Here is a 13793-nt window from a genome sequence, read left to right as displayed (position 1 = left end):
GAAGCAGAGGAGCTGAAGGTCCCTGAGTAAGAAAGCCTTCTGTTCTGGTCAAGCACATGAACAGAGGGGCAATGCCATGGAGGAAATTAGGGAGAAAATCTTGGCAGGAAGGAGTTCCTATGCAGTAACAAACTAACGCACCCCAAGTTAGTCTGCTCACTTTTATTAATACTTTTCCAGAAACCTCATTTCCCTTTCATCTTTAGCCCATGTCCTACCACCTTCCTGGTTTGGTTTTTGTTGTTTTGGTTTGTTGGAGGTTTTTTGTTTTTTGTTTTTTTAGAAGTTTAAGTAATAATAATGATAATGGAATACAAGTTTCTTACATTTTAGCCAAAACCTTTAGCAATATCCATGTTTTTTATTCAGCAGTGCTTGAAAGGGCTTGGAGGCACTCAGTTGTACCAACAACAAGATCTCTAACCAGTGTGACCCAAGGCGTCAAGAGTGCTTTCTCTTCTACCAAGAATGTTTGTTTTGCTTGTGTGACTTCAAGCTAAAATGAAATGTGAGACACCTCCCTCCCCTCCTAAAAACAAGTCTCTTACTTCTTGTCCAAGTAAGGTAGGATTTTGAACTTTGGTACTACATGATGAGCAAGATCAGTGTAAACACTCTGTAGCTCAACAATACTTCAATTTCTTCAAAACAATGGCACCCATTTCTATACAGGCAGAGCGAGGCTAGCTCTCCCACTTGGCCAAAAAGAAGAAGTCAGTGGTCAGCAATGCGCAGTCAAGTAGCACTGCTCCTTTCTGAAATGGCTAACGTAGTTGACCCCCTGCCTTTTGGAGCCCACGCCTGGCACGGGTCGCGACCCCCTCTGACACTCGCTCCCTGGCTGTCCCCGAGCAGACCCAAGCCCCCCAGTCCGGAGCTGCGCCTCGAAGCGCGCCATTCCCCAGCTCGAGTCCCAAAGGCTGACTCTGGGGGTGCAGCAGAGTCTCCCGGAGGCGCCTCGGCGATCGCGGACGAGGCTGGCCCCCCGCTGGCTTCCCAGCTGTTTAGTTCCTGACCTGCATCGAAACCATTCTTGTGCCCTAGCTCCCAGAAGTCACCCCCAGGAGGTTGCTTTCCTAAGCCTCCGGGGACAGAAGGGGAGCAAAGCAACCTTCCCTGGGATTTGGTAAAGTGGCGGGAGGAGGGTTAATATTGCTTTGTTATTGCCATAAATGGGGGGGGGGGGGAGAGAGAGAGAGTTGTTTTGCAGCCAGGAGGAGGAATGGGGAGAGGACGGTGCCCCAGCTCCCCGAGAGCGGCACCCGCCGTAATTCCCTTTCCAGAGCCCTCAGATTCCCACAAACAATGACATCACCCGGCGCCGGGCCGCGGGACTTTCCTGTGCGCGCGCGGCGGGCGGGGGCTCGGGTCCGGAGCGGAGCCCCGGGCGGGCGGGGCGGGGGCGGGGGCGGCCCGGGGCGGGGCCGCCTCGGCTAGGACCCCATTGGCCGCCGGCGGGAGCGCGTCACCCGGGCTGGTGCTCGCCTCCGACCCCCTTGGAACTGGAGCCGAGGAGGAGCTGAAAATGCAGATTTAGCATCAAGCACAGACATCCAGCCACTCGCTCTCGCTCTCCGGTGCACACAGCTCTCCACACTCGCACCCCAAGAGCCGGGCTGCCGGACTGCTCAGCTTCCCCGCCAGCCAGAAGCCGAAGGCGAACACACTCTGATCGGCTACTTCCAAAGCCCCTGCTCAGTCCCCTTCCCTATACAAAGATTTTTTTTTAAACAAAACAAAACAAACAAAAACACTCCATACCTATTTTTATTTTGCGCCTTCCCTCCGGGTGCCCTGCTCCAGCAGGCTGCGAGCCTCCCAGCCCCACTTTCCACTCCAGAGAAGGATGAAGGGGGCTTGTGGCTCCCGGTGGCAGGCGGCCGCCGGGCTCCTCTTCTGTGTCATGGTTTCTGCATCTGCCGAGAGACCCATCTTCACGAATCATTTTCTCGTGGAGTTGCATAAAGGGGGTGAGGAAGAAGCTCGCCAAGTTGCCGGGGAGCACGGCTTCGGAGTCCGGAAGGTAAGCTCTCCTGTGCATTTCTCATGTCGCTTCCACGCGAAGGGCAGCAGCCCTGCGCAATCTCCCTGCAGATTTGCAAGTTTTCCTTCTCCTGCGATGCAGATATTCTGCCATCGGCGCTTAAACACATTGCCTCCGGTGATCTTTCACGGGTTATGTAATTAAAATGTCCTTCGTCTGCACTAGTAAGGTCATCAAAATAATTTATTGCTTTTTGACTTGGTGGCGGCGAAAAGAGGGTAACACCTTGCAAACGACGCCTTGCGCCCGGGCTGCTGTCCGAGGTACCAAGTTCTTCAGGCTGCCTGAGGCTGGAGGGGTGAAGCCCGGAACAGCTGGGCTTGGCGCTGGCTGCTTTGCCAGGAATGTCTCCCTCACCCCCAACCCCCAGAGAAAGAATCGTTTCCCGCCGACAGGGCACCAGGAGTGGACACTGCTGTTCACCTCGGTGTTCCCCGACCCCGCGCCCGTGCAGGGCTTCCCTACCTCCCGGGAACTGGGTCCCTGCTCTTTTCTGGGGACAAGAGCTTCCTGACTTTAGGAGGCTTGTCACATTAACTGGTCTCTCTCCCAAGATCCAGGCAGAACTTTTGCGCCCTGGCGCCTCGCCCACGACCGCCCACCCCCTGAGCGCACTCATGGTAGGCTGGGAGTTTCAACTCCCTGCTTGGGAGGGACCAGAAGGAGAGGTCGATTTGGAGGGGAATTCCCTAGGAAGAAGTCGAGGTGTCCTCTCCCGATCTGTGGGAGGCCAGTCTGGCTTTCCCAGGAGAGCGCGGGGATCCCCATTCCAAGAAGTTGTCAGAGACCGACTGTTTGGGTAGCTCGGGTTCCTCTGGACTCCTTTGGAGCCGCTAGGGGACCCACAGGGGAGACAGAACGTGAGTGGCGCGCGGGTCCGTGCCCGTATCCCAGGATCTCTGGCGTCCTCAGGGGACCTGGCGCCGGGTGAAGTGGAGGGAGGGTGAAGCTGGAGCTAGGGGACTCGAAGGACAGAAGGATGTCTCTGGCTGCCAGGAGGCGGGATGGAGATCGGGGGCATTTGGAGCCCCCATCCCCTCCTCCACGGCCCCGGAGCAGAGGGGCGCAAGATGCTCGTTGGCTGCTCCAGGTGCTGCTTGAGCCTTGAAGGGCGAGCGGGCTGGGGGCTCCCATCCCGACTCCCAGCCTCCCGCCTCACTCCCAGACACTGTGAAGGCGCCTGGAGTGGCTGGCGGCGGGCTCTCCCGCCCGCAGAAGGCGTAGGCAACTGCCGAGATTTCCATCCCAGCTGGGTTTGGAGACTAGCTTGGCGGAGGTCCGGGAGGAGGCGGGGCGCCGGCCTGCTGCGCGCGGGCAGGTCGCTCAGCTGAGAACTTGTTGCTCCGGGGGAAGGAAAGCGTTGGCGGAGCTGGGCAGAAGAGGTGCGAGGTGCGGCCGAAGGAGCAGCCAGCGTCCCCGCCCAGGGCCTGGGGCTATTTCCAGAGTGAGTGCATCCAACCGAAAAACCAGCAGATCCCCCTCCTTCCCAAAGAAAGGAGCCCTTTTTTACTTTATTTCTTAACAGGGTCTCCATAATTCCCTAAGTTAATCAGGCTTGACTGACATGTATGATCTTCCTGCCTCAGCCTCCTAGAGTTACACGATTTCAGGCATGTGCCTCCCCAAATTTGGCAAGACCCAGGATCCAGGCACCAATATAAAGTATAGTAGTGATTGCTATTAATTGACAGGTATTGAGAACATTTAAGAGCTAAAGTCCTTAAACTCATTCTGCTGAGCCTGTGGGGGCTGAGGAGGAAATTGGTTCAGAAAGAGGCCCAGAATAAAAGCATTCGAAGATGAAGATTGCCACACGAACCTTCTGAGAAGACCCAGGAGTCTTTACTCCTTAGTTCCTGGGGGTTCTGCTCTGTTACAGAAGCTGGGAGGGCACGTTGAGTACCGAAGGGCTGCGGAGGAGGAGGACACCACCGCCTGTGATGCCTTCCCCTGCAGGGCCCCTTTTCTCAGGGAGGCAGACATTGCTACCCTGTTTTTCTCTCTCCTCCTCCCTCCTTTCAAAACATACCCTTAGAATCTGATCAGAGAAATCATCAAACCTAGGTGTAGCTAAGACTGATCATGGCTTAACTCTAGATGATTATTTTTTCAATAGGAATAAACAGCTTAATGAAGGAGTCATACTTTGTTGTTGTAGTACTAAGGGATTGAACCCAGGGCCTTCACACTGAGATAGTTCCCAGTCCTTTTTTATTTTTTAATTTTGAGACAATCTTGCTAAACTGCTAAATTGCTGAGGCAGAGCTAAAACTTGGTAATACTAGTGCCTCAGCCTCCCAGAGAGCTGAGATCCTAGCCATGTGCCACCATGCACGGCTGGGATTTGTACTTCTGATGATGGAATTCCAGTAAGGAGCTATACAGGCAGTCTCATCACATTGGAACTATTTGGGTGGACTCACCTTAAATCCCCAGGAGCTTGCACTTTGGGTGAAAGCAGGTAACTTTCTTCCCTTTCTTTCTTGGAAGGAGTCCACTGATCTTGCACCACAATTCTGAAATTATAGGCTTTCCCCTTACCCTCTCTCTCTCTCCTTCCCTCCCCAGCACTCTCCTGTGGTGCCTCTTAACAAACCCTGTGGTTTTGCCCTGTTGGCTGTCTTGACAGGATACTTCTGCCAGATGCGTCTGTGTAGGACACCTGTCCAAACTAAACCCTCAGTTAGTTCCTCCTTTGGATTCAAGGAGTGCCCATCTCTCAGACCCCGGGTCTATCCTTCCTGAGCTATAGACCACAAGGAGCTTTCCCCTCTCCAGGCTCCTACAGGGCCATCAGGAAGAGGCTCACTGTGGGCAGGCCTAAATCAAGGGGAGTGTAGCTATTCTTTTTCCCTTGGAAACCTAAATATGCAGGGCTTATATCTTCTATATTTCTGGCTCGCTCGCCATAACCAGCACATTACTGTGCTGGCTGTGCCTACAGAAACTTTCTTAGCTTTGTTTGTGATCCTCAGTCTCCCAAGCACTGCCTGCCCTGCTTTCAGGATACAGCTTTGTACTATTGCTGACCTTTGTTATTTGTTCTGCATTTGAAATCCTGAATATGCCCTTCTCCTCCCATGCTGTGGCCCTCAGCAGTTTCCCATCTCTTACTGCCCCCAGTAATGCCTAACATCAGGCACCAAAGATTCTCTGATTCTGATTCCTCCACAAGAAAGAGCAGGATGCAGACTGGAGGATCTGCTGCTGTTCACTCAGTGGGCTCCTTCTAACCTCATAGACCTTCTGCTGGAAATTATAGGCAGCAGCTCCAGTTCTCAGATGAAGATCTGAAAGCTCTAAGAGCAACTCTTATAGCTGGCAAATGAAAGAACTCAAATTTAAAACCAAATTTGCTTGATGGAAAATAATTATTTTTCTATCCTATTCTGCCTCCAAAAAGCCTTCCCCGATTGCCAAGAACTCTGCCATATTTTCCCTTCTTTTCTGATATCTTTCCTTTCTTTGCTTTACACTTTTTGCTACACTTCCCATTTATTTGACATTAACATATGAACATATGTTATCCACTAGCATGTATGCATCTGTACTTACTCAGATGAACTCTAAATCCTCCAAAAGGAGAATGATGCACTTCTTCTTACAGCCCTAATAGCAGCATGATTTCCTATAAATGAGATATTAGAAAAGTATTTGTTGATTGTTTAATTAATGGATTCTTACAAAACCATTAGCATTTATGTTTCTCCTTTTAAATGGAATAAAAATATCTGCAACTTTATCTCAAACAGGTGTGTAGAGAATCACATTTTTTATTTTATCATGACCTGGCCAGGCTCCAAAACCCTGTGCACACGAGGACAGACACAGAAGTTCAGAGGGCGAGGGGCTTGCAGTGTCCCCGAGACCTCAACCCAAAGAGCGGCTTCGAATTCTCAACACACTGTTCCTCGTAATTCCCCTGAAACAGAAAACAAAAACTACTTAGTGGAGTTGTGTTGAGAATAGGCCAAAAGTGAAGTAACAGTTAAGGTTTGAAAAAATCAAGAGTTAATGTTTTGTAAAAGATGATTTGTCTTTTTGTTTCATGAGAACCTGGTTTCTTTCTGACCTGCAGGGGATTGACTTTAGGGTGCTCACACAGCTAAAATCAAGTGGCCATTTTTATATGTGTGACAAATTTTTTAATTCTGAAAATAATCTAATAGTTGTGCTAGCCGGTAATAAAAATAAATTTCTGCTGACTTTACTTTTCTGCATGTGTAATGTAATTTAATTTAGGAGTGAGCACAGCTTAATGTCTTCAGAAAATAAATACACTTGTGGACCCAGCACCCAGATCAGGAGACACTCTCGTCAGCCTGTGGGCCTCCTCTTGCTCTCCTGTAGAATTTTCAGCTTTGCTTATTACCAGTGTGGCTTTTGAGGACATTGAGGTACAGTTGCCTCCATACCCAGGCATTGCACATCTATAGATTGAACCAGCCATTGTCTGAAACTGAGTATGTACAAACCTTTTTCCCCTGCATTACTCCCTAAACAGTACAGTATGGCAACTATTTACACAGTGCTTACATGTACGAGGTACTCTAAGTGATTAGAGATGGTTTCCAGTACATACAGAAGAATGTGTGTGGGTTCCGTGTAAATTTCACACCACTTCATCATCAAAAGGACTTGAGCATCCAAGGACATGGTATCCTCTGAGTGTCCTGGCACCGATGCCCTCAGATACCAAGGGACAGCTGTGTGTGTGCTTTGCTAAGCCCATATATGCCTTTCTGTTGGAAATTCCTTGGAGTGGAGCTGAGTCCGAGAGGATGCTTACATTTGGTGTTAGGAGATTGCATTCGTTTTTTTATTACTGTGTAACAAATCACTACAAACCAGGTGGCCTAAAACCAGCCAGATGTGGAATTTCACAGAATTCCTGGGGAAGGAGCCTGGTACATTTAGCTAAATCCTGTGCTTACAGCCCTCAAGCTGAAGTCCAGGAATCAGCCTGCTCTGCCCTCACCTGGAGGCATGACCAGGGAAGCACCCACTCTGAGCATGTTTGAGATTTGAGTCTTCATTTTCTTGCTGATTCTAGGCCAGGACCACCTAGCTCTGGAGGTCACTTTTGAGATATAATGTTAACCTTATTAAGTCAAAATCACTGTGATAATTTCCAAATCTTTTGATTAATTTAAAGTCAATTGATCTGGGACCCTAATTAATTTCATAAATCCCTTCATCTTTGTATGATCTAATCAAAGAAGTGAAATCCATCCTACTCCAAGTCCTGCCTACACTGCCCACACTCAGGGGAAGTGTTTATACAGTTCATTTATACCAGGGAGCAGAAATTTGAGAGGCTGCCTCAGAACTCTTCCTACTACAAACAGCCACACAGTTTCCCAAAATAGTTATGCCAAACTATAGTTATGCCAAACTATATCTCCACTAGCAGGACGTGAGAGTTCCAGCTGCTTTACATTCTCCTAATATTTGATATTTTCACCTATTTTCTGTGAGCCATTCTGGTAGGTAAGTAGTAGTGTCTCACTGTGATTTTTAACTGCAGTTTCCCTGATGATCGATTAGAGTTGGACACTTCTTCTAGATATCTACTCCCACCCCTTTAACGATGCCTTAGTGTCCCAACCATACTGGACCCACATTATACTCTTTCACTTTCAGCCAGAAGAGGAGTTCTCTAACAGCATCCTCCTCTTATCCCCTATCTCATTCTTCCCTAGATCAAGACTGGAATGGTTTGGAGAAAAAAAGAGGTAGAAAACAAGATACAGATTGGATTCTTCCAAAAAGATTCCTACCTAAGAAGCCTGTAAGGAACAGTCCTGAGCCTACAAGACCTACCACCATAGTCTTGGCAGAGAAAAATCTCAGCCTTGCTTCCCCAGACATAGCTGCCATTAATTATTTGAGACTTCAATTTAATTAATTATTCCTTAGATCAAGTCCATGCTCATCCCTCAGGTCCTCTCTGGTTGGCCTAGACCAGAGTGTTCTCTCTCCACTTGGGACTTCAGTTGCATATTATGTGTTCCTTTCTCCAACACCACTCTAACTATCACAGTACTCACTATAGCCAATGCCTTTCCTGTGGCTGAAGCAAACCAGAAACAGTGATGTTGAAAGGTAAAGAGATTAAGATTTTGAGTCAGCCCTGGAAACTTGACTGCATCGCTAAATCTCTCAGAAGCTCATTGTCTTCTGAAAATTGTTAATAAAATGATTGTTACTCGACAAGGTGGTCCACACATATTGTCCCAGCTACTTGGGAGGCTGAGGCAAGAATATTCTTGAACCTAGAGTTCAAGGCTAGCCTGGTAAAATAGGAGACCCTGTCTCAAAAAAAAAATTTAAAAATATGGTGATGGTGAAAAATAAATAATGCAGTGCATGTAAGGATTTGGGCATGATCTTATGTGGATAGAGTAAAATATCAATTGTTAGTAGTGGCAATAATAACAAGATGGTGATTCAAAGAAACAGTTATGGGCTGTACTTTTGCAGAGTAACAATGGATTAGGGGAGGAATAAACCCCCAGCCCAATAGCATCCCATCCATGAGCTACCCACAGCCCATGAAATGATATGGCCCCAATAATTTAATTCATTAAAGATCATGGTGATTGTCCCAGCCAATCATATTGGCTGCTTTATAAAATTTGACTGGCAAGTTGCAGTAGAGAAAAGATTAGAGCACAATCACCATGAGAGAGCCCACTGGAGATGCAGCTATTTCTCCTGAGTTCCTGGTAGCTCCCTAGACCCACTTTCCCTGCAAATGACACCTGTAATGATGGCCAAAGCCCTAACCATAGTGTTCACTTCCCTCTTCATCTGCCATAGCAAATCCACATTTCTAGCTTGCCTTCTAGATCATATGAATATGTGGCCATTCTAGCCTGTGTCATGTAAGCAAAAGAGATGTGTACTTCCTCCATGCCCAGTGCATAAAAAGTTCCTATCAATTAATGCTCTGTGTTCTTCTTTCTTCTGAGGCTAGATATGACTGAGAACAGCAACTTTGGCAGCCAAAGATAGCAGAGTCACCAGACAAAAGCAGTCTAGGTCTCTGATTCCTGACACAGGAGACTGTGTGAGTGAGAAATACATTGCTATTATATCAAGGCACTGAGATTTGAAGGTTTACTTTTAGAGAAGCCAGTATTACCCAAAGTAATATGCTATAAATAAATAAGTCTTTTCTTATGCTGCTGGAGTAAATCTCTAAACTTTGCAACTAAACCAAGTCAAATCACAACAAAACTCATCTTTCAAAGCCCATAAGAGTCCTTATATTGTTGTGTCATGTTGTCAACCAACTTTCCAAGTGGTTTTAATTTGTCTTCTTCAGAAAGAATATAAAACTGTTTCGATGCTCTGTACCTCCTGCTAGCAGCCAGTATGCCTATTTGTAATAGGTAATGATCTGTATGTATCTCCCAGATGATTGATACAGTGGAGTCACTACCTGATGATTTGGCCATAAGCCCAGACAGAATAGAAATTTGCCCCAAGAAACTGCCCCTGTATGGTCCATTTCCCTGTTGGTAACAGTTCAGCTAGGAATAGAAGAAAGTGGCAGCCAGCAAGTGGGTGGCTGGCATACTTTTGTGTGTCCCTGAAATTCCAACTTAGAATTTACTGATAGTAGAATGGATGAACTCTTACAGAGAAAATAAAGTCTGCAGTTAAAACATGATCAAAGTACTAAACGGGAGGGGATTACATCTCTTTTTCTCACATGAATGAATATCTGGAAATCAACTTCTGTTTCAAAAGGTCTTATTAGCTGTAGATCATAATGTTATAGCATGCCAGAGAATGATACTATAGTTAAGTTTGCAATAATTACATATTCAGCTATAACTGCTCAAGGAAGTCAGGCTTGAAGAGTAAAACATGAAACCTGGTGCTGAAACTTTTTCTCCTGACTGGAACAGTGGTTTCATTTTATATTTGCTCTTTTGTCCATTATTTCCAAAAGAAATATCGTATTGAATTTGTAGGTTATTATTTGAAATCCAAATAATAACAAGACAGTTCAAAACCAGAAGTTACATTTTTACTTTCTTTATTGAGATGTGTTTGTTGGCAAGTCCTGACATATTATTTCTTGGCTGATGTCCACCAGTGATAGGGAGTACAGAGATCACATCTGAGTTAACACTGCTGTCCAAATGTAATAGTTGTGAATCAATAGGTGACTTCTACATGAGGTATATGGAAAGAAAATTACTTTGCCTTGACTTTTGTCCCTAAAGCTAATTTGACTGTAAATTTTTGCATAGTGTTTTGGTGTGCTAAGATCTTCTGATGAGTATGATAAAATAACAAACTTTTACATTTTATGTGAAGTAGCAGCACAACTTCTTTATTTTCTGACATGGAGCAAAACAGACTTGAGAATTTTATAGTATGTTGATAAAAAGTTGACAAGAACAAGAAGAAAACAGTAAGATCCTGGGTTACTCTTTATTTATAACTTTAAATTTGACAATAAACACTCATATATTCTCAGTTTCGTTATTTTAAAAAGTACCAAGTAATATCAAAAAAGCATTAAAAAAGGCATTTTTTTTAAATTATCCCGTCTCAATATTCAGAAATAACCATTACTAGCATTAGATAAATTTATTGCAAATATTCTTGTATGAATGTGTATAGAGAGAATAGCAATAGGTAGATTGCTTTCCAGAAATGGAAATCACATTGTACATGCTAGTTTAAGTTTTAAATTATTTAATTTAATAATTATGGAGCTTAACAAGAGAGAAAACAGAAAACTAAGGAAATTGTTAAATTTCAAATAAGTTTATCACACAAAAGAGATATTATTCCCTAATAGATTTTCATAAAATTAAGAAAATTCTGTGCATAACATTTTGGAGTTTGTGATTAAACATTTTATATAAATAGTAGGTAAATAGTAGGTAGATAATTGTATACATAATTTCATATTAATTGATTACTATTTCAAATTTAGTCACAGCTTTACAAAATGGAGAAATTAGCATTTTTAAACATTAATTTTATTGGTATATTTTAGGTATACAATATAATGGAAATTAGCATTTTAATGTTTCCCTCATCTTCCCTCTCATACCTCCCAGTATTTTTTAAGTACATTATTCTTTACATCGCGTTACAAGCAAATAACTTTGCACTTATAAATGTAACTCATAGTATTGCTTATGTTCAATCTATCTTAAAATTGCTTCTGATTTCATTATAAATCCTTTTGCCAGAACTTCTTCAGTCTCAATTCCTCATTATCATCCACTTTTTAGTTCTATTTGAAAGGAAAAGTAACAACCTAAGCATGGAAAAGGAGCACTCCTCAATTTGAGATTAAAGAGAGAAAATGGCCCCAGAGGAGACCATGGCAGAGCCACCATTATATCAAAGGAGTAAGACATAAAGTCTATGTTTAGCATGAGGGGAGAGGGGACTGGGGTTCAAAGGAGATAAAATTTTAGACACAGCTAAAGGAGTGGGAAAGAGAGCCGACAAAGAATAAATAATAATTCCTGAGCAGTACTGGAGGCCCAGCTGGGGAGAATGGACTTGAGTAGGTCCAAGTGAGTTATTTTCTTAAGTAGCATTTAATTTGGGTGGAGTACTCAAAAACTTTATTGTTCTGAAATAGAAGACTAGATTAATTGAGAGTAATAGGAAAGGAAAAGAAAGGGAAAAGCCATAGTTGGTGGAGTGTTGCAACTCAGGACTCCAAAATTTGAGCACTTTCCTGTGCTGAGAATGTCTGTGAAGGTGGGTCACCAAAGTGGAAAAGAGACAAGGAGGTCAAAAAACAGAAAGTGAGATGCACAAGGATCCATCGTGCACACCTCATGTGTGTGGTGGCAGACAGCACTGCCAGGATCCCTGCTCAGCTGACATGGAGAAGAAGCCCTGGGACAGAATGTGAAAGGTCTGGAGCAGCAGGAGAGGAGACAGAGGTGCACTGTTACAGACACAGAAGGAGAATCAAGACATGAAGGGGTGTGAAAGGAGAGCAGGACAGGGCTAAGAGAGAAAGATACAATGGGCAATGATGGCCACTGGTTTTAAAGAAGTCATTGTTGAAATTAGAGCATGGCCTTAGCACACCAGAAGAAGAGGAGTGTGTTAGTTTGGAGTTGCAGGAGTGACTCCTGGGGCAAGGACTTAAATGTAAGTAGTTTATTCAAGAAATGGTTCTGGAGAGTACTGATAGGAGGCAGGAGAATCAAGACAAGGAAAGGAAGCAGGAAGGAAGTGTGCATTACAGAGCAAGTTGTTGCTGTAAATAACTAGAGTGCAGTCCCGCTGGGAAACTGGGAGCTGTTACAGCACATGGGCCTCAGGGTTCTCCTGCCCAAGAGGGGCAGGAGCTGGGGTATTGATACACCAGTTACATTCAGTCATTGATTAATGATTGACTGCTATTTAGGGCTGATGTTAACTCTTCCGCATTTTTCTCAGAGCAGAATTTGACCATCTAGTAAAAATTCACAGAGATACAGAGATTGGCATGTACTAAATAGTAAGGTGGGGATGGGGGTCTGAGAAGGAAAGTAATAATGTCTGCCTCAAAAGGAAGCCCAGTGGTGAAATATAGCAGCAAGTAGAAGTGTCAACTGTCAACAACTCATTTAAGAAGTATAATGGTACAGGGTGGAGTGGAGGACAAGAAGGTAAGTAGTGTTACAGTAACTTGGGGTAGATGTGATGATTTTTATGAATAATGATTTCTAAACACTTGTCAGACCACTTGGAGATTGCTACCCCACCAAAATATTGTGACATACCTAACTAACCAAGCCTGCATTATTCTAACTGATTTATCCAGAGTCATTTAGATTTTGACAAATAATAATGGCAATTATGAAATTATAGCCTGTCAGAGCTGGAAGGGATCTTAGAAAGACTTTAGTTTAACAGTTTTGCCTTCTTAGCTACTTGCAAAGAGCATTTGAATTCTGTTTGCCTATTGGCTATGCTTTAGACAAAGGTACTGTTGGAACCATTGAACCAGCTTTTCAGACTGGATGAAACAGGAAACTGGACCAAGTGAAATTTTTATGACCAATTAGCTTCATAAACCAACTCTGTCTGACCATATCAATTTATTTCAAGTCTTCTAGGTCTGCTTTTTGCCATTTTGCCCCTAAAATTTTTATAAATTCCCATTTTCCAAACATAGCTACTCATGGAGCCAAGGATTCCACACCAACAACTTACTGGATTTACACTTGGTGAACGACATCACAGGAATTTACTCCCTTAGTGACTAACACAGTGCTGTACAGGGCCAGGGATTTGGCTCAGTGGTTCCGCTGCCTGCCTCGCAAGTGCAAGTTCCCGAGTTCCATCCCCAATACCGAAAAAAAAAAAAAAAAAAAAAAACACAGTGCTGTACAATTAGTAAGCACCAAATGAATACCAAAATAAACGATTAGAAAAAAGTAAAGATTAAGCATAGCCATGTAACACTCAGTCCAAGACAAGCATATATGTCATGAGATAATGCAATAAGGAACATCAAGCATGCTGGAAAGGGCTACATGAAGATGGTAATTTGTGCTGTGCTAAGTGGCTTCTATTGACTAATCCCCCTTAACTGGCTAACATTTCATGACTTAATCAGTAAGAATCCAGAGACAGAGGAGAATAAAGTGACTCACAAAGCCTATCCTTCTATGACTTTAGCTTGTTCTCCACTTCTGTGAGGGAAAAACAGTTTAGTTTCATCAAGAGGATACAGTTCTCTTCAAAGATGTTGGACACTCAA

The 13793-nt window shown here is 44.4% G+C and overlaps 1 protein-coding gene across 1 annotated transcript in view; it reads left to right on the top strand.

Annotated features, from left to right (window-relative positions):
• The first annotated feature begins 1478 nt into the window (after nucleotides 1–1478).
• The window catches only part of Pcsk2 (proprotein convertase subtilisin/kexin type 2), a 275337-nt gene continuing 263022 nt past the window's right edge, over nucleotides 1479–13793 (top strand). The window contains exon 1 of the mRNA XM_004840850.4: nucleotides 1479–2023. Within this exon, the coding sequence (XP_004840907.1) occupies nucleotides 1847–2023 (177 nt within the window). The 5' untranslated portion in view covers nucleotides 1479–1846. The remainder of the gene's footprint in view (nucleotides 2024–13793) is intronic.

This window comes from Heterocephalus glaber, unplaced genomic scaffold (assembly GCF_053883595.1).
Source record: "Heterocephalus glaber isolate CG9 unplaced genomic scaffold, H.glaber_assembly_v1.0 deba00001532, whole genome shotgun sequence".
NCBI lineage: Eukaryota > Metazoa > Chordata > Mammalia > Rodentia > Bathyergidae > Heterocephalus > Heterocephalus glaber.
Note: the sequence above shows the minus strand (reverse complement) of the source record. Positions and strands in the feature narration are given on the sequence as shown.